General features: G+C 39.4%; 3 protein-coding genes across 4 annotated transcripts; 1 reads left to right on the top strand and 2 right to left on the bottom strand.

Annotated features, from left to right (window-relative positions):
• Positions 1–3692: 3692 nt before the first annotated feature.
• On the bottom strand, positions 3693–11591 carry si:ch211-212k18.5 (sal-like protein 2). Its single transcript, XM_007248016.4, has 3 exons — positions 11186–11591; positions 5363–8709; positions 3693–5231 (listed from the first exon to the last, which is right to left on the bottom strand). The coding sequence occupies exons 1-3, from the start codon at positions 11259–11261 to the stop codon at positions 5001–5003; spliced, it is 3654 nt and encodes a 1217-aa protein (XP_007248078.3). The 5' UTR covers positions 11262–11591; the 3' UTR covers positions 3693–5000.
• A 4004-nt stretch (positions 11592–15595) lies between these two features.
• On the top strand, positions 15596–18147 carry LOC103021513 (E3 ubiquitin-protein ligase CCNB1IP1). 2 transcript variants are annotated; one of them, XM_015605522.3, is made up of 5 exons: positions 15596–15684; positions 16060–16358; positions 16485–16631; positions 17368–17533; positions 17743–18147. In XM_015605522.3, exons 1-5 carry the CDS (start codon positions 15678–15680, stop codon positions 17901–17903), a joined length of 780 nt encoding a protein of 259 aa, XP_015461008.2. In that variant the 5' UTR covers positions 15596–15677; the 3' UTR covers positions 17904–18147. The 2 variants fall into 2 exon arrangements, with proteins under 2 accessions (XP_015461008.2, XP_022534154.1); XM_022678433.2 differs by lacking the exon at positions 16485–16631.
• Positions 18148–18671: 524 nt separating this feature from the next.
• Positions 18672–22996, bottom strand: ttc5 (tetratricopeptide repeat domain 5). The gene is made up of 10 exons (XM_015605520.3): positions 22867–22996; positions 21493–21625; positions 20940–21151; positions 20699–20852; positions 20465–20556; positions 20305–20361; positions 20034–20180; positions 19419–19633; positions 19101–19245; positions 18672–19013 (listed from the first exon to the last, which is right to left on the bottom strand). The coding sequence occupies exons 1-10, from the start codon at positions 22930–22932 to the stop codon at positions 18894–18896; spliced, it is 1341 nt and encodes a 446-aa protein (XP_015461006.3). The 5' UTR covers positions 22933–22996; the 3' UTR covers positions 18672–18893.
• Positions 22997–23818: the final 822 nt, after the last annotated feature.

Genomic DNA, 23818 nt, shown 5'->3' with positions numbered 1-23818 from the left:
GTTGATTCACTTTTCAAAATCTTTCAAAATCAAACATTTTTGAATTTACATCTCTGAGAAGTACAATTCTTTACAACTACAAACAAAAAGCTTTTATTACTACAAGTAGCTAAAACTAGTAAATCCTATGGTTAATAGTGTGTTAACAATAAATTTACATCACTGTAGTAAAGCTACAGAGTATAAAGATGTTACCCACCACTACCAAGCTGATTGAACATCTGATCTCAAAAACACAACAGTAAAACTTTTAAGGGACAAGGTTGAAACTGAAGGAGTCATGTATATCTTTGAGGATACATGGAGGATTGCACTGTTTTATTTGGAGATTAAAAATGTGCCTGTACAGTAATGTACCAGTAGTTTAACCCTCCTGTTCTGTAGGAAGTCAAAGTGACCTGTTTCAAAGTTGTTAAAATACAGGGAAAATATGTTAACTATTTTTTGTGCATAACCTTAACTTAATTATTGTAATTAAACATTTAAATAGAAAAGGACAAACTTGTTTTGTGTGTGTATGTGTATGTTAATATATATTTAATCACACAAATACTGTTCTGATCAGTTTGTGTAATTGTGAACTGTTGTGAATAATCATAGGAGAAGTCTGTAAGAAGTCTGTAAGAAGTAAAAATTAGATGTCTTTTTTGTTTGTTTTTTTTTTTTTTTGTTTTGTTTTTTAAAGAAAAAATTGGATGTCTTTATATTAGATATGAGATAAAAAATAATGTTTATGTAGAAAATAAGTATTTTATTTTTAATTTTATCTTTTGTATTAAACATTGTGAAACATGAGTCAGTCTGACCTGGAAATTGTTATTTAATCTGAACATAGGAGGGCTAATCCATATGTTTAAAAAAGGTTATTGTATCACTTACAATATTACAAACTTTGTGTCACTATTGCCTGGGGCATTGTTGTATGAGTTTGGAGTTAGGGTTCTGACCTAAAACAGGTTTGTAAATTTTGACAGATAACAATATGCAGAATGCTACATATTAGGGCTGCAAGAACATCAAAATATCACAATTCTATATTTTAAAATATAATCTGGATACTCAGAAACACGGTATTTAAGTGAACAGTCTAATAGTGTATGTCTAGGTTTAATCACTTTCCAGAAAATCAACCAATGTCCATATGTTTGTGAACACATCTAATGAATGCAGGCCACCTCCTTAAGTTGCACCCATTGCTGACACAGCTGTGCAAATGAACACAAACACAGCTTGTCTAGACTCTGTAGAGACGTATTGACAATGACAGATAAACATCCACCAAAACTACAACAAAAGGAGATTTTAGTACCCTTGCTTTCAAAAGAAACAACGAATCAACAGGTGCCGCAATACTTATGTCCATACAATTCAGCAGTGTTGTATTTTTATACATACAAATGTTTTTTTTTCTTCTTTCTGAGATTAATATAAAACTGAATGTAAATGCATCCTGCACTGATATTCTCAGCAACTGTTCTTCTGTTCTTTTTTATATAAACTATATGGACTATATGGTGAATTGCTGTAAGGATTTGATTGCATGCTGTGTCAAGAGCATGAGTGATGTTAGGATGTTGTATGATTACAACCCCTTCTCACAACCAACAATCCACAGTTCCTAATATATTAATTGGAACATCATAATTTCAGAGAACAGGGCTTATACCCTTTTAGCACAGGCCTAGCATTAAGCATGGTGCCAATAGGTTCATGTTTATCTGCTCCAGAAAGTAACATTTAATTTGCAGATCTTCTCTACAGTGACTACACAGGCACATAAAGTAGCTGAATGCATTAATTAGAACTGAATATGCACTTTCCAATGGGTTATCTAAGGGGGTAAGTGGTATATTTGCTTTAACAGATGTTGAGATTCCGCCCACTTTATTAACAGACAGCTATGTGTTAAATGAGCCTGTTAAAAGAATAACCAGATATCAACCATTTCTCTCTTTTTTAAGAAATCAGTTATTTTCTTTAATATTGTATGTTTATTTTATGTACATTCAGAAATTAATGAGCACAAAAAAGAAGAAAAAGAAAGAAGGAAGGATTTAGACACTGATGAGGAATAATGCCAATTATTAGAATAACTATTGTTTATATATTTTATATATTGTTATTATTATTTATATTATTACCATTAGTTATTGTGCATTAGTTAGTGACAATCACATCTGGCCCAGTTCATGGCCACCACTCCAGCTTATGGAAACAAGATCAGGTCACGTCAGTGTTGCTATGTGGGTATATTATGTCTTTCCCTCTAGCGATATTGTGATTTGGATAGGATAAAATGTATCTGCAGCTCCCTCGTGTGGTCTGGGTCTACTATTACAGCTTTGCTTTGGGCATTTGGGAAATGTTTATATGACCAAACTTATTGTACAGAGAAATTAAACAATGACCCAACTTATAAATGCTGAATTATGCTGCATTCAAAGAAACAACATTCAAAATCTTCTTACTTTCTTTCATTCTTGAAGCCTGACATAATTCAGATTGAACTAATCTTGTCATGCTTCAGCATAAGACATCTATACTGAAGGCCTGGTTGCCTGGTGGTGTTTGGTTCTATGAATATCAGCAGATTAGTCATTATTGGGCATGGATGACAATTTATCAAGGATGATTAAAGGAATTAGCATAATCACTGCACTGTATAGTGGACAAAGGGCTACACAACTGGACATGGGACCCTTGTGACAGTTGTAACAGTTACAGGTCGTTTGTTAGGGACCACGTGTTCTTTTGATGTGTGGCTTTGGCATATTTTGGTGCTGAGTGAAATGTATTTGGTATTGTCTGTGCTGTATTTTTGATTGAGACATGCCTCATGTCTCTGGTGAAAGCGTGTGGACAAACTTCTAACACAGGCCTTTTTTTGGGGCCCATTGTGCCTCTCCCTCTCAACCTCAGCATTCTTCTCCTTGGTTACCAGTTGTCATGGTTTCAAGGGCTCTGCAGAGGCAGGATTAGAAGCCATTTTGGGGACAGCTGGCTGGGTCGGTCCCCACCGTCCCCCCCGTCCCGCTCAGAGACGCTGAGAAGGGGGATGAGGGGGGTTATTGTGCAGGGATTAGAGCTTCCTGTGTGTCAGTCCCATTACATAGGGAGGGGTGGAGGTGGAGAGAGGGTCTGAAAGAGAGGGAGAATGAAAGAGAAAATGAAAGAGAGAGCATATGAAAGCGAGCATGACACAGGGAGAGGGGTGTTGGGGAGAAGAGAGTGGGGGGAGGTGGGGGTCTATACAGCTGCACACTCAATCACTTTGCACAAGTTCGCACACACACACACACACACACACACACACACACACACACACACACACAGTATACGTGCATGCACCCATCAACATGCACACCACAGATCTGGTGAGCTAAGCCATATGAAAGGAAATAGACTTTGAAAGGGGGCCAAAAAGGTAGACAAAAGATCGCTGGAGCAGACATACAGAGTACAGAGGCACAGAAAACACGAACACAGACAAACAGAACAAAAACAGAAGAAAGAATGACTGCTACGCCAGCATGACCAGGCGATGAATTTTGGACCGAATTACAATTCAGTACATGATCTTTTAACATGAAGCAACCCGTTCCTCTTCTCCACACACTGACGCACAAAGTGCATGTGCAATATTTGGCACACAGCTACATTTACAAGCACTTAGATAAAGAACACTCCACACAGACATTTATCTGAATGACATGACTTTCATTCGGCTTTTATTCCTCCTCTTTAAAACAAAGTGGGGACAAATCGCAAAAGATAACATTGATGGGGAACACATAAAAAGTAAAAATAAAAAAGCTAAGAGAGCTAAATACAGTTCAGTGCAATGCACCGATAAGGGGAAACAGTTCTCTTGAGTAACCCAAAAGAGAAAAGATTTTACCAGGTGACACATATGCATATTGTCACTGTGACACAAAAACTTGTATCTCCAAATGGCCACTTTACAATGTAAAGAACAATTGCTAGATACAAATTATATAAACAAAAGTGAAAAAAACCCAGCAAAAACCAAGTTACCCAAAGTTTTTCAGTGACAATGACAATACGTATGTGTACATACAGTATATGGGCAAAATAGTCCATAAAAACTTCATACAACTCAAGGTCCCTTGAATTCTATAATCTGGTACTTTGTACTGATCACTGGGAACGAATAGGTCCGCTAAAAGTGAGCTGATATTCATCAGACAGTGAATTTAGGCTGCTTGTAAATACAGGTAAAACATTGTAATCTGTCACCAATGTTATCCCATTATTTGTCATTTCTGTCAAGCACTTTGTAAACAGTACTCTCGGATACCATGTGACTGGACAAAAGCAACATTGCAGCAACATTTCTGGAGGGAACAGAATGTCTGATATTCAGGTTAGTGAATTTAAAGTTGTATGTTGAGTAAGTTTTGTTTTTTACACAGTGACAAAAATCCACTATGAGACTATAAATCCAGTGCTGAGAACAGCATGACGTAAATGGTGAACAACAATATTAAAGATAAATCAAAGACTGGATTTAAAAAAAAAAATTAACCAACTGCAGCTCAGACGATGAGCTTTGGTATGACAAAAAATTTGGAAAAATTAATTTTATCTTCATTTTTCACTCTTTTTTATATTGGAAATACTCTTTTTTTAGTTGGATGGACAAAAATGAGAAATTCTCATACACATCAAATTCTTAAATGTTCTGAAAGTTTCAGATCTTAGAATGTTTTCACGTAAAATGCATAATCACATTTGTAATACACAAATATGTAATTTCATCTAAGATCCTAATTTTAAGGATCCTGATATCGAGGACTTGCTTGGTGTGCATCAACATGTCATTGTCTTCAAAGAAAGGCACTAATATCATGTTAATATTGTCACTACCATTCTATAGTATCACAGATTTAAGAGCTACATCTAACAGCAAAATACTATAAAGTCTCACTACAAATGGTAAACAAACATTACCATACCACATTCTTTTACCCATCACATTTTTAGGCTGTGTCCTCAGACTCTTTCCGTCCATCTGCTGAACCACTTGAAGCAAGTGGAACCTCTGTTGTGGACAGTTTTTCTGTACTTTTCTCCAGTGTATTTCCAGTGCCATCTTGTTGGTTGCCACGAGCAGGATGAGAAGCTGACTCCACAGAGTCCTTGATATTTCCCTCTGAAGGCTGTGGAGCAACAGCTGAAGCATTTGCCCCACTGTGGGTTTTCATGTGGCCCTGTTATCATAAAAACATACAAAATAGCTTAGTATCTCTGTGAACATACCTAGAGTAAAGAGAATTTACATATATTTAAACTAAATATATTAAATTGTATCTGGACACACAGTTCCATATTCCATCCTTACCTTTAATCCACTGCGGCTGGCATATTCTTTGCCACACTGCGCACAGCTGTATGGTTTCTCAGGGCGATGGGGCTGTGGCGGAATGACTGCAGCATTTGCTTGGGACAGCATAATCTTCCCCTCATCCTTAACCAGACTCCCACAATTCTTCTCTACTTGTATATTATTCACGTCCTCCTTCTTGGCATCCTGAACATCTCTGTTTTTTATGGTCACACTTTCTTTCTCTGAAGCCCTGTTATTAGTCATTAAAGGCATAGTTACATTCTTTTCATCACCCAAAAGAAAGTCTCCTTCCCTGGTTTCAGGATCGAACCCAGTTACATTTGCAGGCACTGTCTTCTGTAAGGCACTCAGTTCTGCTTTTGAATGAAGTGATGGGCTAGAAGGTGGTGTGAGTGCAGGAGAAAGATCAAGAGCTACAGAATCTGAGCTGGATTTTGGGCCACTGACCAAGGTAGGATGAGAAGCACCTTTAAGCTCACTGTTGCTAGGCAGAGAGTCCTGAGAATTGGTTCTGGTACAGAGGGACAGAGGAATGTTCTCATCGTCATCTGTGCCATTTACTGTAACACTGGTCTGAGACATTTGGCCATTTTGATGGGCTTTGAGAGCACTGAGGGCATAGGCACTAACAATGCTTGAGTGAGCATCACTGTCATGGTCCTCTTCTAAGGAAGCAGAATTTGCAGTTGGGCTTTCACAGGTAGATGATCCAGTGTGGTCTTGCTTCTCTACGGATGGATCAGTGACTGGAGTTGGACTAGTACCTGGCGTATCACACGGCTCTTGATCTGACTCCATTGCTTGATCTGCATCGGGTGATTTTGTGTTTTTAGAAAGAGTGCTTGATTGTAGTGTGCTAGCAGTTGAGGATGAAATTGTTGTACTCATATTAAGGGGATGAGACTGGATATTCTTAGGCAGAGTGACTGCACCTAATTCTTCCTCTGTACCCAAATCTCCATTTCCTTCAGGAGGCAACTGTCCCCCCAGATGCATCCGAATGTGATGCTGCAGCACTACAGCGTTAGTGAACTTACGCTGGCAGAGTGGACAGGAATTTTGTGTACGTGCATTGGCTGGTCGTGCCCTGTGGGTTGCCAGATGGGCCCTTAGACTGCCCTTAGTGGAGAAGGAACGGCCACAAAGCTTGCAGGGGAAAGGGCGTTCACCTAAATGCGTGGCCTGATGGAGGCGCAGTGCCCTCGGACAGCTAAGCACACGCAAACATATACCACACTGATTAGGGGCCAAAGTAGGCAGGGATGGGATTGACCCTGAGATGCTCTGGGCGCTCAGTTCACTGTTGGGGTTAGGGTTTAGTCCCAAAGCTGCCATCATCTCCCGTCTATATGCTGAGATAGTGTTAGAGCTAGAGGTTGTTGAGATGTCGCTCGTCTGGGTGCTACCATTGCTCTGATCATCAGTGAAAGTTTTTGATGGAGGTTGTTTCTCCAGCTTTTGCGCCAGCCTCTGGAGTTTGGAGGTGTCAGAGGTAGCAGTTGAAGAAGATGGAGAAGAGGAGGAGGGAGAGGAGGTCTGGGGCTTGGCATAAGGAGAGAAGGGGAAGGTAAGCTGGGGATGAGCGGTGGTAAGGTGAGGAGGCCGGAGGAGGGCAAGACCAGGATGGTGGGGAGAAGGGCCAGAGGGGAAGAGGATCTTAGGGAGATGAGCCAGCTGGGAGTATGGAGAAGTGGGATGCAAAGTGGAGTGAGGAGGTGTATTCTCGTCAAACCGCTGCTGTTTAGCACCCTTCAACTGCCCTGCTATACCAGAGGAAGATGAAGAGGAGGTAGTGGATGCAGAAGAGGACTGCACGTTAGCTGAAGCAGAGACCACTGCTGCAGCAGAGGCACGATTGAGCTGCAGCAGGGAATGGGCTGTGGACAAGAGGGCCAGATCTACACTTGGTGGCAGCGGCAAGGAGGAAGGAGAGAGGCGTGGAGATGTCCCAGAAAGAAAACCAAGAGCCAAGCCATCAGGTACACCAACACTCCCTTTAACTGCAAATGACTCTTCATCCTCCGCACGACGCTTCCTGCGTCTCTGAACCACCCCAGGGCCAGATCCTGATTGGCTCTGCTCAGACAAGGCAGGTGGAAGGAGGGAGAGGGAAAGCTCTGGGTTCTGCTCACGGTGGCGCAGAAAGTGAGCCTTGAGATTGCCACGTGTTGTGAAGCGGCTGAGGCAGACTGGACACTGATAAGGCCTTTCACCTGTGTGGGACCTCAGGTGGATTTGCAAGGAAGAATCACTGCTCAGAACCTTCCCACAAAAGCGACAGATGTGCTGCTGACGCCCTGCAGAGGAGCTCAGAGATCCACCTGAAGATCCCACAGCAGTGCTAAGTGGTATCTGCTCCTGGGAGAGACTAGAGGTGAGCAGTGGAGGTGTGGGGAAACTAACAGAGCTGCTATGGCTCAGGGAGGTATTAGGGGACTTCTCATGAAGATACCGGGGAAGACCTAATGAAAGAGACAAAGGGTGCACAGAAGCTACTGAGGAAACTAGAGGTGTTGTGGAGGAAGATAGCGTGGTTGATGAAGAGGAATATGTGGCTCTGTGTCCATTTGTAAGAGAAGCGTTAGGCTTTGAAACAACAGCCTGTGAGATCAGTGTTGGAAGGCCTGATTGTATGGGAGATGTTGTGGACTGAGAAGGTAAAGAGGTGGGCAGAGCAGGAGAGAGAGGTCCAGAGGCTCTCTGATGGTTGTCCAACGTTCCTTGAGCCGTGTCCTGGTTGCTAACAACCCCACCCAGACGCAGAACCTGCCTGCAGATCTCCTCAGTCATCTGCATCTGGTGGATCTGTCTTTGCTGCAAGACCCTAAGTTCTTCCAATAGTACAGCTAAAGTTGGTGGAACTTGAAGCTCATCTGGCAAACTGGATGGGGTCTGCTGGACGGAATTAGGGCTCCCTGCATGTGGAATGGCATTAAGAGATGAGGAGGAGGAGGTGGAGGAATTAGTGGTTGTTGCAGAGACACCCATTTGAGGAGATATTATGGTAGTGTGAGGTTGATGTACAGGAATGTGAGCAGATTTCTGCTGTACAGGAGGAGGGGATTGAGTCTGGGAGGACAAGGATGGGTGTGGGAAGTCTGGGGAAAGAGAAGAGTGGGTGTTGGGAAGGGAGGTAGTGTAAGGGGCAATGTGACTGGGCCAGTGGGGAGGAGAGGAGTTTTCATTGGGGAGAGAAGGAGCATGTAGGCCCCCAGGGGATGGCCTCAGGGCCAAAGGAGGTTGGCAATCCTGGAAGGAAGTGGGGGATGATGAGGATGAGGGAGATGAGGTAGCTTCTGAAGCAAGAGAGGTTGATGGTGACTTCACTGCCAGCTGGTCATCTACAAAACAATGAGGAAAAATAACAATAGGATAAGTTATTTCACTTTTATTACTTGTAGTAGTGGCATACATTACTGTTAGTTAATAAAGACTAAAATTAATAATCTCTGTAAATGAAAATAAACAGTCACGTGGTAATGCATTCCTACACGTGAATTCCACAAATACCCCCATAATCCCATTAAAAATTTGTTAATTTTAGTTTAACATACAATACACAGATGTATTGGGACAACTGCTCTTTCATTGTTTCTTTTAAAATCAATGACAATAAAAAAGGTTTTCCTACTTTTGTTGGAATAATTATTGTCAATTATCCAGAGAAGGCTTACTACTAGATTCTGGCGAACTGCTTCAAGGAATTGATTGCATTAAGCAACAAGAGTATTGGTGAGGTCAAGTTGTTGGATGATTACCATCCCACCTTGACTCTAACTCCCCAATTAATCCCATATCCTATACTCATCACCATCATTTCACAACTTAATGTTAAAGGACCTCATACCTATTTATTGCACATCTGCCAAAAGGTTCAAGTTAATCTGCTCAATATACAAGCTGTTGGTGAGCATTTGCACATCTGTGTCAGCAATCAGTGCACCTAAAGGTAGCTAAATGCATTTATTGCATTATACATCCAAACAACTGAAGCAATCTTTAATAAAGCACAACATGGAGAACATCTTTTTCCACTCCTGCCACAGGCCACTGACCACCTTGCTGCTATGGTAACACATTTTAAAGGACAATGGGCATCACCGCAACAACCCATAACCCCTCTTAACCCAACCCTCTTTCCATCAGCTCTGTCTTTCATCTCTCCATTCACCCTTCCCCCTGACCCTGCACAAGGTCACAGGTCAAGCCATGCTATGGGTTTTGGGCACTGTCAACTGTGCTCTGATTGGCCAGTTGACTTGACCTCTGGAGCTCTGAGGTCAAATTCTTTTAGAATCTTCAGCAGAGAGTAAGAAAATGAAGAAGGGGGTTGGGGAATTGGAGAGCTGAGTGACAGACCATCCCACCCTCCAGAATATGCAGGCACTCTGAATAACTGTATGCAATGTTACGTCATCACAACTGTGAGAACCTTCAAAATCTCCATCATCTTAACTTGAATTGAGTTCATCAAACTTTTTTGGAGTCAGTGAAGTAACAGAAAAGTCAATCAAAGAAGTGACATGAGTCAGAAAAGATCATATGCATAGTTGTCCAAGGTATTTCTGATAAGTCCTTGCTTCTTTTTTCCTTGAAGGAGCTATAGTGCATTCTTTACCCATCTGCATCCTAACCAATGGAACCCCCAACTGAGTAGGTGAATAGAAGCAGGGGAGTGGAGTGAGGGGGGGGGGGGCGGGGCTGAGAGAGCAGAACAGAGGAGCACAAGGAAACATGAGGGAGAGAATAAGGGAGAAGAGAAGAGAATAGAAAGAGAAGAGATTAATCTTTACCCAAACACCCCCTTCTTCCACTCCCCATTGCCAGCACCTTATTCACAGTGAATAGGAGAGTTCTCTAAACGAATAAAAGACCCCCAGCAGTCAGGCTGAGTATGCTGCAAGTCTCTTGGAAGATTGGTACTACTGAAAAGCTTACACAGATATGCCCCCCCCTCCCTGAATGATGCATGTCAATAGAATGACCACATTTCGGCTGAACCACCGAGACCAGAAACTTTACATTAGGGCTGTTTATTGGCAAGCATGAAGAGACTGGGGTTACAGTTTAATATACTGTGATACTGTAAGCAAGGTAATACATTGTAATTGTTTCATTTTCTTAGGAAAGCTGTCATAGTTTAAAAACTATGTCTTAAAAAAATCTTAAAAAAGAAAAGTTTACTTTTTATGCAGTCACATGGAATCTAATAAGACTGGCACTGTAAACTAATAATTAAAAATAATACAGATAATGTGTTTTTGAAAATTGATACAGTATTGCAAAACAAAAATTGCGATACTGCCACATATTGATATCCTTGTACACCCCTGCTTTACATAGTTACTCAACTTCTTTCTTTCAGAAGCGAATCTGAATCTGGGGCTATTATATTACACGTGCACTGTAAATGCTAAACCACAAGCTGCTCAGTCCACATCCTCAGAGCAGAAATCTGAGACCAATCAAAACCAACGTGCTAGATCTCAAACAATGACCCCACTCAGTGGATAGAGGAGAACCGCGCACTGCTGCCATTCAGAGCTGCATCTATAAAGGCTAAAAGCCTGTTCACTGAAGCTAGATCCCTCTGAGTACAGACAACAAACAAACGATATTACTCTAGTATATGGGCTATTATTATTACCAGCACGTGCTAATGTTTATTTACGCCATCTTAATAACTTTCCTTAATAACATCTCCATGATTGACATGATTGGCACACCCTGCAACTCTCCCAGCAGGTCCAGAGTGGCGTGCATAAAGACACACAGTGGCTATGACCAACAGATAAGAATCTAATACAGCAGGCTCACCTTGCACTGCCAGCCTCGGGCCTCCCGGGTCCGCGTTCACGAGCTGCTGGGGTCGCTTCTGCTTGCGGCGCGACATGATTCACAGCGAGGGCGCGCGGTGTGAGGGGGGCATCCGCCAACTTTTTCACACGGACGCGGCGGATTCCTAAACAACAAAGGAGGCTCTTCCTCGCCTGCGCTCACCTTGCAGAGGGACGCGCGCGCCGAGACTGCTGTACTGTAAAGTCAGCGTTAATTTACAGCAGCAGCCGCAGCTCGAGCGCGCTGTGTTCCTAAACTAAGCAAACTGAGAACCAAGGTAACTAATAACTAACTGGCGGCGAGTCGCAGACCAGCACAGGAGCGTGACGTCCGCAGTTACTGCGAGATTTGGCGAGTGCGTGTGTGGCTGTATTTCCTCAACAAGTCGCCTCTTTCTCAAACTTGCCCACTGTGCACCCCCCCCCCAAAACACACACACACACACACACACACACACACACAAATACAATCTCTCCTTGTTCTTTACTGACATTTGCATTTCAATGGCGTGGAGCACCGTCTCTTTTTCTTTCTCGCTCTCTTGCATTTCTCACACCACCGAGCCATAAAGCAATTAAACACAGTCTCTCCTTAGCGTGTCTGACAGCAAACTATAATAATTATGTTAGTAGAATCACATAAATCACACCCTCTACCGAGACAAGTCAGGTGTGTTTTATTTTTTTTGTTGAGAAATTATGCTAGAAAAAAAGCAAACTATATATTGAAAAAATATATACAGTGTTTATAAAACATGTTAGCACATTCTCCTTGGCATATCTGACGGCAAACTATAACAATTATTTTAGTAGAAATCACTTAAATCACACATCCTCTAGTCAAGTCACGCGTGTAAAAATATTATTAAATATAAAAAGAAATAATAAAAAATACAGTGTTTATAAAGCAATTAAACGCACTCTCCTTAGTGCGACTCAATATAAACTATATATAATGTCCCAAACACTATTAAAAGCTTTTCAAGAGTACTTCAAAAGCTAGAACCATAAACCTAGCATTTAGAACACTATTATCCAGATAAAACTGCTGCATAATATTTATGATTCATTTAGGGCCTACATTAGTTGACATTTTGTCCTAATATTATGATTCCTTATATGACCATATGTCTCTATTATAATGTTATAAAGTTATACACTTTTGCTTGTTTTTTTATCGAGCTGATATAATGTGTGACTTACCCTCTGAGATGAACAAACTGATGTCTATCTATACAACAGATTTAACAACTGGAACAGGCAAAGAACTAGCTAAGTCATTCAAATGATTCTATGACTAGTCATAAGAACACCTGAGGAATCACGTTTAAAATGCTTATTCCACCTACGTTGAAAAAAATACACTCTTCTGTAGACCACAGGGTGATAATCTTTTTCTTTTTTATTTCATTTTACTTAGTTCTAGGAATCGTTCAACCACAAGTCAGTTTAAGCAGGGAACTGATGTGGGAATTTTCTCAGTTAGTAGGTTAGGTGTTATTGAGTACAGTGTTATATAATTAGGCTAAATGATGATAAACTGAGGTTCTGTACAGAAAGACACAAACAACACTCTAGCTGGAGACAATAGTGTAGAAACTTTAACTTGCATCTCTAACTATTCTCATGATAATGATGATACGATTCTGGACGGATTTGAGTCTGATTGGGGGTACATTATCTAGACCCTGTTCAGGAACTGGCAATCAATGCGATAGTATGCCATATCTTTATAAGTGGGCGAAGTTATGGGAGAATGGACCTCCCGTGGCATCCTCCCAGTGTTGGTGTGTCCGCATATTTGAAGCTCTATTTAAAAGCCACTGAATGGACGGGAATTTCCAACAATGGCGACCTGGACACAGTTGAGTGAGCATCTCTCTCCCTCTCTCTCTGCGCCCCGGGATCCGATGCTGCCTCGCACAAAGCCCCCCTTTCACCTCGCCTGTACTCCCATGCACCACGTGGAGGACGGATGGAGGGAAAAGCCATTTTTAATTAGATGTATCACACACGCCATGCAGCTACAACCGCCCAGGCTAATTTGTACCCCCTGTCTGGCAGAGGCAGCTCCCTGAAACGAGTTCATTAAAGTTACGTTACGAATTGTCATGTAGGCTACATACGAAACACTATATGTCCAAAAGTTTGTGGACACCCCCTCTAATAAATGCACTCAGCTGCTATAAGTTGCACCAGTTGCTGCCACAGCTGTGTAAATACACACACAGAGTTTGTCTAGTCCCTGTAGAGAACCTTTGCCAATACAATAGGACTCTCTGGAGCAGATAAACATGAACCGACTGGCACCATGCCTAATGCCAGGCTTAAGCTAGAGGGGTATAAAGCCCCCCAGCACTGAGCTGTGGAGCAGTGGAACTGTGATCTCTGAAATGATGGTGCTCCATTCAACATTTTTGGGATGAGCTAAAAAGTTGAGGAAGGGTGATGATCATCCAGCATTCTGACCTTCTGACCTCAATATATATCTGTATTGCTCTTCAGCCCCACAGCAATGATCCAAAATCAGCTACACCAACAAACAAAAGATACATTTTATTTATTTATATTTGTAATTATATTAAAAATGAAAAAATAGCAGTTGTCCCAATACATTTGTTTATTTAGTGTGACAGACAATACTCACAGAAATTAGGCCACAACTAATTTTAGTGAGGTAGTTCCCAGTTGTGAACCCAAACATAAAGCATGTTCAGGAGATAAAATATGCCTTATCTCTCTCAAACATGCAACAAAACAGTGTACAAGACCCTGCACATTCTGGAAGGCTGCATGAAAGCAGTATCATACAGTTCAGACATTCTTATAAAATATAAATTGGGAAAAAAGACTAAGAACATTGGCAACTTTGTAACCTATAAGAGAAAATATATATCCTAATGGCTTACCTATTAAAAGTTTGAATTATAAAAACGTGCACACTTCAGAAAACACAAAGTGTTGGGGAACACTTTTAAAGGTGCCCTTACATTAAAAAATGAATATGCTTTTAACTTACCTTGTTTAAGCTTACTAATGAAAGTGTGATATGTGGAACCTGAATACCACAAATCTCAAATACCTTGGGGTTTTATTTCAAAGCAAACTACATACATCCAGCCCACTAGTGAAAGCCTTTTAAGACTAAACACAAAACCTACTTTGTGAGAAGTGAACCCTAGTGGATGCAAGGAACCCTAGTGAACCCAAGGTAAAGCACCTTGAGAGAAGGATTGAGGAAGCACCAAAGCAGGTATGTCTCTGAAGGCCAGGAGGAAGCGCTGCAAAAACAGTGTGATATACAAGGTCCAGAACATCAGTCAGGGGAGAACAGGTAAACTGAGCGGATGCTAGCTGGATGCTATGTTACAAACTAGACCTACTTCACCATTAAGGGCCAGCTATCAGTCTTCCTAAAACAGTATGAGGTATTTTCAGACATCATTAAGAATGAACAGCCAATAAATTGATCAGTTCATCAACAGATCAAAACTAAGTAGTCAGTAAACAAGTAGCACTTAAATTTAATTTAACAATTAAAAAAAAAACTGTGTTAAAAACGATGTGTCAGTGAGTTTGGATTACATTTTTGGGAGAAAAGGAGAATGATGATGCATATAAAAAATAAAAAGTGTGAGTGTAAGTAAAAATATTTGGCCTCAAATCAATAAAGTATTGGAAGTAAAAGCTGTATTATGGCTCTAATGTCCTACTATTCTTCAACTATTGGACTACTAGCCTGCTTAATCGGCTTATATTTGGTAAAAAAGCCTCTAGCGTCACTTCTAGTTCATCATTTAAAAGTATGTCATTAATTTGTTGGACACTACTGGCTATTACATTTTTTTTTATAAAAACAAAACATTAAAGGCAATCAATTTTCATTAGGTAGAAACAAAAGGGCTAAAAAAAATAAATAAAAACAAAGATTCGATTTAAGATTCATTATTTACCTTAGATACAAGTGCAGATTTAATAAGCATGCTTTACAAATGAGTTTAGCTTACTTTAATACATAATTTATGTAGGCATAGGCACTCCCAACATTTTCTGTCCCACTTATGTTTAAAAGTATGTCGAACAGGTCAATATAAGTTAAAAACAAAGTGCATACTATATTACCTTTATTTGTGCGCTTGCTTCAAGCTTCTTTTGTTTCGATATGTTGCATTTTCATGCATAGATGACAAAACTAAAGTACTTTCTTTTCCAGATTTTTGATATATGACTTTGGAGTTAAAGTAAAAACGAAAAACCTACTTAAGTACAGTAACTATTCACATTTACCATGTTACTGTACATTTACTGTAAACTTACTGTACTGTACAACCCTTTTATTTCAGCCAATCACAGAAGAAATCGCAATAAATAGACCCCGCCTCCATTCTCTTTGTTAAAGCACATAAACATAGCAACTAGCCACCAGAGCTAACCTAGCTAACTAGCTACCTTCTAAACGAGCTCACTAAAGAATGTCAGGTAACGGTTAGCCAAAAAGCTCTTACATGATTAAAGACTCAATACATATAAATAATTACAGCCACATATTAAAATACGTTATACGTTTTATGTTGTCAATTAACTATGTTGGTTGGTTTGTTTATTAGGCCAGGCTAACTTTAACTACAAACGTAGCTAGCTATTTGTGTTACTTGGCTAACTAGCTTGGTTAGCTAACTCGTTAGAAACTAGCTAACCAGCTGAGTTAGTTAGCTAGCTGAATAGCTCCAAAACGGCGCTGAAACTAATCGTAGTTCTGTTGACATTTCCTGATATTTAACGTAATTTTATCATAATAACGTTAATAACAAAATTATATAACGTTAATTATAATTAATGTGCTCTTTGTTTTAGTCATGTCCAGGTTCGACTACAGTTTGCTCTGTAATTTCCCGAAATGTCGAGCCAAACTGAGCGGGTTCGCCTGGGTGACGGCCTGCTCCCATGTCTTCTGTGATCAGCACGGCTCTGCAGAGTTCAGCCGGACTCCCGCCATCTGCCCCGCTTGCTCCTCCACACTGTCGGGAAAGCTGGACATTGTACGCACGGAGCTTTCTCCATCAGAGCAGTACAAGGCCATGGTTTTAGTAGGATTACGACCCGAGACAGTCCTGGATATCAGTCATCGAGCACTGGCGTTTTGGACGTATCAGGTTTGCCCTGTATTTAAATTCACGAACCTGAACTGATGCATTGCTTATATACACACACAGACTCAAAGGCTACTTATATCAGCTATTGGGTCAGTACTCACCTGATACACTTATAACGTGCTTCAGGTAAACCAAGAAAGGCGGCTGATGGAGTGCAGTTTGTCTCGGGCTGAGGTACAAGTAGTTCAGATGGAGAAGGTGATTGCTCAGCAGAACCAAACCAGAGAGCTCGAGATAAACGCACTGAGAGAGGAGATTGCATCACTGAACAAGGTTTTTTAACGTTTACTTAATTCAGTTAGCTAATTTACTGTTCATTTTATTCTTAGTCATAAGTAAGAGGCAGTTTCCCATGCAGGGAATAAGCATAGTCATGGACTGCACAGCATTTTAAATAGAGATTAGTCTCAATCCCTGGCTGGGAATAAATTTACATTTCTGACGTTTATGACTCGTGTGGTAATTCCAGTGTTTATACCAAACTATACTACACCCTAATGTATTGGACAGTTTGAGCGGTTTCTAGACAGGTGTAACTGAATCACATAATGCACATAAAACAGTCATTGTGGAACAGCCAGTAGAACAGTGTTCTGCCCAACCCACCCCACTGACACCTATACAAACTCTGCACCCAGCACTTAACTTTATACTGCATCAACTAGACTTTCCCATATTATCCTACATACAGCATTCTGCACCCTGTAGTTCCCACACAACATATTCTGTACCTGCACTTTACTCACAGCTATTCTGTCATCTATTGGACAATCTCCTCACTTCCACAAACACACTCTCTAGATATCTGCACATCTATATGGCATCATATATTTATATATTCAGTCTTACTCAGCATTTGTAAGTATCATTTACCAGAATCTTGTAATGCACTTAATACATTAATGAGTATTCATTTTTACTACATGTGAATTATTTCCTAGTTAATCAAACTCTAGTTATTATTATAAGCACTGCATACTGATTCTGAATATTATCTCCTTATGTCCAGAGGCTGGTCGACTATAAACAAAAGTACAGTGAGGTTTCAGAGCTTTTGATTAAGAAGAATAGACAATATCAGAAGCTTCAGGGGCTGTTTGAGGCATTGCGGCTGCGTCCCAGGTCAGCTGGCTCAAGAGATGGACTGCACCATGCATCTCAAGCCTTTGCCACAGGTCAGTTTAAGCATTGGTAAATTGAAAACAGACAAAAGCAGGTGGGTGTAATAAAGAGGGAAATAAGAATGGGAGCAGATGTGTGATCAGTTGTATTAAAGCTAAAATTTACAAGTTTGGATCATGTTTTACAGGATAATCAATTTTAGTGTAGAACAGAGTAATATATAGTAGATAATGACATTGGTCCTTTTACTTTCTCCCTGTAGGACTGGTTAGACAGCACTCACCCCATGGCAGTCCTCCTTTCCTATCTGTGGGATCAGAGGGTGACAGGCTCTTTTCTGTAGAACCAGAGAGCTTTAAGAGCTTTTTCCAGTTTAATTCTTCTCCAAGAGACAAAAGTAATTCCTTTATGAAGAAAAATTGATTACAGTGCAATAATGTATGTTGTGACATGCATTTGTAGTTTCCCCATATGTGATTGTCCAAGTAATTTACATGTGTATATTTTCCCTATGTTGAATATTTCAGTGTTCTTTGGGTTACCTAGTATGTACAAATAACAGAGCAGTTAAAAGTAAAAAAGAAATCTACAGTATGAATATTCCTAAACTGGTAAAACTGTTATCACATACACATGCAAAGTAGGTATTAGTAAACATTTGAATACATCGATTTCTACCAATTCTTCAATATTTCCACTTACCTTAAGATGTCATATATATGGTGCTTTCTTACATGTTTGTCCACATAATTGTAGTGACATATGCTACGACAAAAAGTCCTGTTTTGTACTGCTAGTTGCCTGGATTATTCATAAGGTAGTAAGAAAAGCATGATTGTGTAATAGTTTCTGTGTGGACACCTTTGTAACAAAACCTACGTTAGGGCAGTGTCCAAGAAAGAAGAAGAAAAAATAAGCCTAGTTTTGGACTATACAGCACTTTGAATGTAGATTTTCAATTAAAATGGAAAAATGTTTACAACTAGGCTTAATTAAAATTGCATACAATAGATGTCTCTGTTGTTTTAAATGTTAGATAAATTAAAACAAACTAGTCACTTACAGGAAACTGATAGTAGTGGAATTTCTGTGTAAAAGCTGAAATTAAAATGCTGTACTCATCAATGTGTCAAATTTCACAAATTACACCAAGGTTTCCTTAATCTCATTAACAACTCTTTGACAAGTGTGTCGGGAGCACCATTGGAAGAGTTTTATTTTCTGGACTTCAAATGCAAAATAGGCAGCAGCAGTATGTTTTACAAACATCCACCAACCTCAGACAATACAAACAAAAATATATTTATATATGTACAACCAATATAAACTAAAACAGTAAACACTATATACAAAATGAAAAGACAACAAAAACACCCTTCCTTTCACCATAGTTCTTTGTTTGCACTGCCCCTTTCATTCAGTGTGTGGTTTGTAACTGACAGAGGTTGCTGTTTGGCTTTGCATTGCTTGTCTCTTTCCATTGACAATGAGCAGCAGAGGAGAGTCCACGCGTATACTCCGGAAATCGTAAGACTGCAAAGAGAAGGTTTTGAATTTGGTTTAAGTTCAAATGTTTATGTACACTGCAACACAGACTGAAAAGTGTAGGAATGCATGTACCTTATCATTGTGTGTTATGCTGTGCCGTTTGACATGTGGCTCAGGAACGACTACTGTGTCTCCTATTAAAACACCCCAGCCGTCCGCCATGTTGTAAACCATGACCACACAACACGATTCCTCACTGTCCACCATTCCAAACGTACTGAGGGGAAAAATACAATTTAAAGATCATCAAAGATTTTAAACTTGCACATCTTTTTATTTATTTCATCATAATCATCTAGATGTCCCAAATATATTTGGAGTTTTTCTTTAAAATCATTCCAAAGCTAATAAAGTCTGTGTCAAGTAGGGAATAGTTATGGTTTCACTCACAAGGCCATTCTACCCTCTGTGGCCAGGCTAAAGACTACTTTTCCCAGGGTTGCCACTCCAGTGTTGTGGCCATGGGTAAGGGCAGAAAACCAGCGTGGCTCAAGGCTTCCTGTGCGGCCTGTGGGGGACCGGTACTGGGGGGAGGCACATGGACCCAAAGCAGATACACTCAAAGAGGACAGCATATTACGCAAGCGCCGTGCTTTCACTTTGCCCTTAGAGAGAGAGAGAGAGAGAGAGAGAGAGAGAGAGAGAGAAAATGGAGAGATACTCACTTTATTATTACTCTGTACTAGAGGTTATGTCTAATAGGACAGTCTCAATACAGTGAGCACCATTATTGTTTATGGAATAACAATCTGCCATCTACTGGTAACACAGTCATGATCTAGCTTTGCAGATGCTTGTATTTACCCAGCATTCATACTTGTAAAAGCAAATTATGTTTCAGATCATGTTTCAGTCATTTTTCTCACATAATCAATGTCCATAAAACTAGCCAAGACAGGAATCAGTGTGGACCTTTTAAAATTGAACTGTTTACAAGATTAACAAGTTATCCCAGTATGGAAAAAAGTGTGCATGAACTGCAATGTTTAGTTGAACTGAACTCACCTTATTCTCTATTAAACTAGTGACTTGATCCAGATAGTTCAGCAATTGTTTTTCTCGCTCTGGAGGCTCCTCCCAGCCAGGGTCAAGAGCAGCAGCCCGACTGTACCCAGCCAAAGCTGAACTGTACATCTCCTCATACTGGAATAGCTAACATAGCAGATATGGGAGTAAAACATAAAGTAACTTCTGTACAATGCCTGCAGTGTACATATTTATTTATTTTTTATCTTATATACTATAAACAAAAGTGAGAAAAGAATGAGCACGTTACCGTGGCCCGATTGAAGTGCAGATCAGCATTTGAAGCTGATGCTTTGTCAATTTTCTCCTTTAATATACAAAGGAGACAAATTAATCAAGCTTGTCCAGTGGTGATAGTAGTACAACTACATTAGAATAACTACTGTGCATGTATGTGTGTGTTCACTCACAGCTTGTGAATAGGCACTAAGAGCTTGCTGAGACATCTGAGGATTCTGTCCACTGGAGAAGAACAGGGAGATATATGCATTTCCTAAAATGTCTGCACAAGAAAAAAATATTATTAGTCAGTTTATTTGTGACATTTTATACCCAAGCACGGACAAACCATATATCGTGATTTTTTTAATTCATAATTTGTTTATAGTTAAATTAAAAGGCATAAATCAGTAAAGTAAACTCACACCAGGATGTTCCATCAGTGACATCCAACTGTACAGCCTGTCTGGCCAAGTCCACACTTTCCATTATACGTTTTCCATGGTCCTGAGCACCCCCTTCAGGTGGGAGCTGCCTCAGCACCATAGACAGGCTTCTCAATGATACTTTGTTCTTGGACTAAACAATTAGATAAAAAACTGAAATCATTATAAAAGACTACATGCAATTGGCATAAAAAATCTGTGTTATTTTTCATTATTATACCTGCTGTAGAGCTCCTGTGAAGCAGGTCTTTGCAGCAACCAAGTCTCCTTTCTTCCAATACTGCTCACCTAGTGTGTTCCACCCCTCTACCAAACCAGGTTCCAATTTTACTGCCCGGGATAGGTTTTCTTCTGCTGCCTGACTGAACTGTGGAGCAATGTTTAGGCACCTACCCCGCAGAAGGAGATACTGGGCACTGTGCTTGTAGAGATCTGTCAAATAAAATATACGGGATAGAAAACTGTATTAGATGGAAAAGTGCAAATTGTGATAATAGCAGTAGTCTCACATGAAAGCAGTCTTTTTTTCCAGTAAAGCTTTAAAGATGTTCTTGTATAATTATTTTTGTTTGTAGGAATTGTCAGACATTATTGTTACTCTAATACAGGTCAAGTGATTACAAAAAGCTTGCGTGTTTATGTGCCTATGCATCCCATTCTGTTGACAATGCTATTCTATGGAGGTAACACAAGCTGTATGCACACAACACAGTTTTTGCTGTGCCCTGGCTTAAATAAAAAAAAAAACTAGTGCTTAGTAAAATGAAACTCACCCTCCTTCTCCTCCAGTCTCTTCAGAATCTTATTCATCTCTTGGGTTACATCATTCTGTTTTCTACTGGCATCCTCCACACTGTGCGTTTCAAAATAGTGATCCCTAAAATGATACAATCCATCTACGAGTTCCTGTAAAAAAGCAGAAATATATTTCCTACAACAACAATTTCTTAGTGAGTTACTTTCTAAATTGGTAGTTAATACTTATTGTAATCTGACAATAAATATGGGTGGGACAAAAATATTTTTATCACACCATATTGTACTTTCTGCAATGTATAATCTATAAGTGGCATCAAATATCAAATACTTCTTAAAAAATTCTGTAAAACTCGTCCGCAACTTGACTTGAAAGTTACTGCTTTATAACTCCATTACTCTTCAGTAAAAAAGTTGCTGTGAATTATTGTAGAGAATTGACTCGCAATATATCAAGTATCACAGGAATCACAGTATCATGATAATATCGTTATCGTAGGCACTGTATTGTGATAACATCTTAATATCTTATTGTATGAGATGCCCTGTGATTCACACCGCTAATGATAAATACTTTCATGTCTCCATGCATAACAACTTGACCTTTGTTTTTTCATGTCACCAAAACCTGGACATGAAAATAATATATATTTAGGATTTAGTGTGAAATAAATGATTAGATCTTCACATCTTCAAAAATCTTTATATCTATCTATCTTGATTAAGAAAGAAAGAGCAAGAAAAGGCAGTTCTAACCCACACAATAAAAATAAAAAATATTTTTTATTCACTTTTAGCATAAAAGACATGTATTTGTATTTTTATGTGATTATATGTGAACCAGCATAATTTAATAAAATGCTACATACAGAATGCTTATGGAGAGATGATTAAATAACCCTAAATAGTTTATCATTATAAAGTTATGACCAGCTTTTCACCACATTGACCATCAAAGACTAGCTTGGACCATCTAAAACCAACTACCACTAAAAGCTGGTGTTAAGATGGATTTTTCAGCATGTTTATCGATCCGCCAAATTCTGACCTACTCTCTGTTTTTCAAGAGCTTCAAATACACAATTTACAGCAAGATAACCTCATGTTCTTTTTATTTTATACCGCTATTAAAGAGTGTTATTTACGTGTCCTGTTATCTGTTCCTTAAAGCGCTAAATAACGCTAGGTTAGCATGGTTATCTACACCGACACACAGTCAGTTATACAGACTGTATTAGCTGTCCGTTGTTATAGTGACAGTCGGTGGGCTGGCTAACAGCAGCAGCTCCATATCTATCCGGTAAAACGACGTTTCTAACTAATAAAACATCTCACATACATCACCACATTATTAATACACATATCATGCTAAAACAATGGGCAGGCCGTACCTTTAAAACCTCCAAATCATCTTTGTCTGCTGTTTTCTGCTCATCATCGTTGTCAACTTCAGCCATTTTTAGATGGTAGGGAAGAGCAGAAACTGGAGTACTAGAGCGCCACCTACCTTTTAGGAGGTTAACCCCATTAACACACTCAATAACCATATACTAATGCATCTCAAAAGATTGGAATATCATTGAAATTTATTTCAGTAATTAAGTTCAAAATGTGTTATTTTTATATTAGATTGATGAGTTGAATATGTTGGCTAACTATGGCTTAGTTTTGTTTTACCAGTTTATTTTGAAAGGATGTACACAGATATTTCTCTTTAAATTATAAAATAATAATGTGTCTCGATTTGAATATTATTGTTTTTGTAAGCAAATTATGGAGCTGTAAATATTCACTTAAATTAATGTCATAATTCTTTTGGGTAAATATCATATTCATTTACGTAAATGGAAAGTTGCAGACCTTCTTTTAATTAGTTTATTTTAGACATTCCTAATTTACTGTGTGTCTTAACCTAAGTATAATTGTTTTGATGGGTGTTTGTTGCACAGTTTCCTTTAACTCTGTACTGCGTTTTTGTGGCAGTTTAAATATTAAACACATGTATTTATGTATTCTTAATAAAGGACTTCCTATAGGTATACACTATAAATCAGTTTTCCGGACAGGGATTAAGTCTAGTAATAGACTATATATTATTTTCCCTTTTCTTTGTAAAATATCCATTCAAAATGCTGGTTAGTCCAAGACTATATTTATCTTTTTCAAGAAAACAGGGATTAGCAAAATTTCGGATTACACAACAATTCTATTGAAAATATGGAACCCTTTAACGTTTTTTGGTTTCTAAACGTAATATTATAACACATTTTTCTAATTTGATGCTTCCTGGACCCACCGAAATCTATTTCATGCCCTGACCGCTAGAGGGCCAAACAGACCTGC

Source organism: Astyanax mexicanus, chromosome 8, assembly GCF_023375975.1.
Source record: "Astyanax mexicanus isolate ESR-SI-001 chromosome 8, AstMex3_surface, whole genome shotgun sequence".
Taxonomy (NCBI): Eukaryota; Metazoa; Chordata; class Actinopteri; order Characiformes; family Acestrorhamphidae; genus Astyanax; species Astyanax mexicanus.
This window is presented reverse-complemented; position numbering and strand designations above follow the sequence as displayed.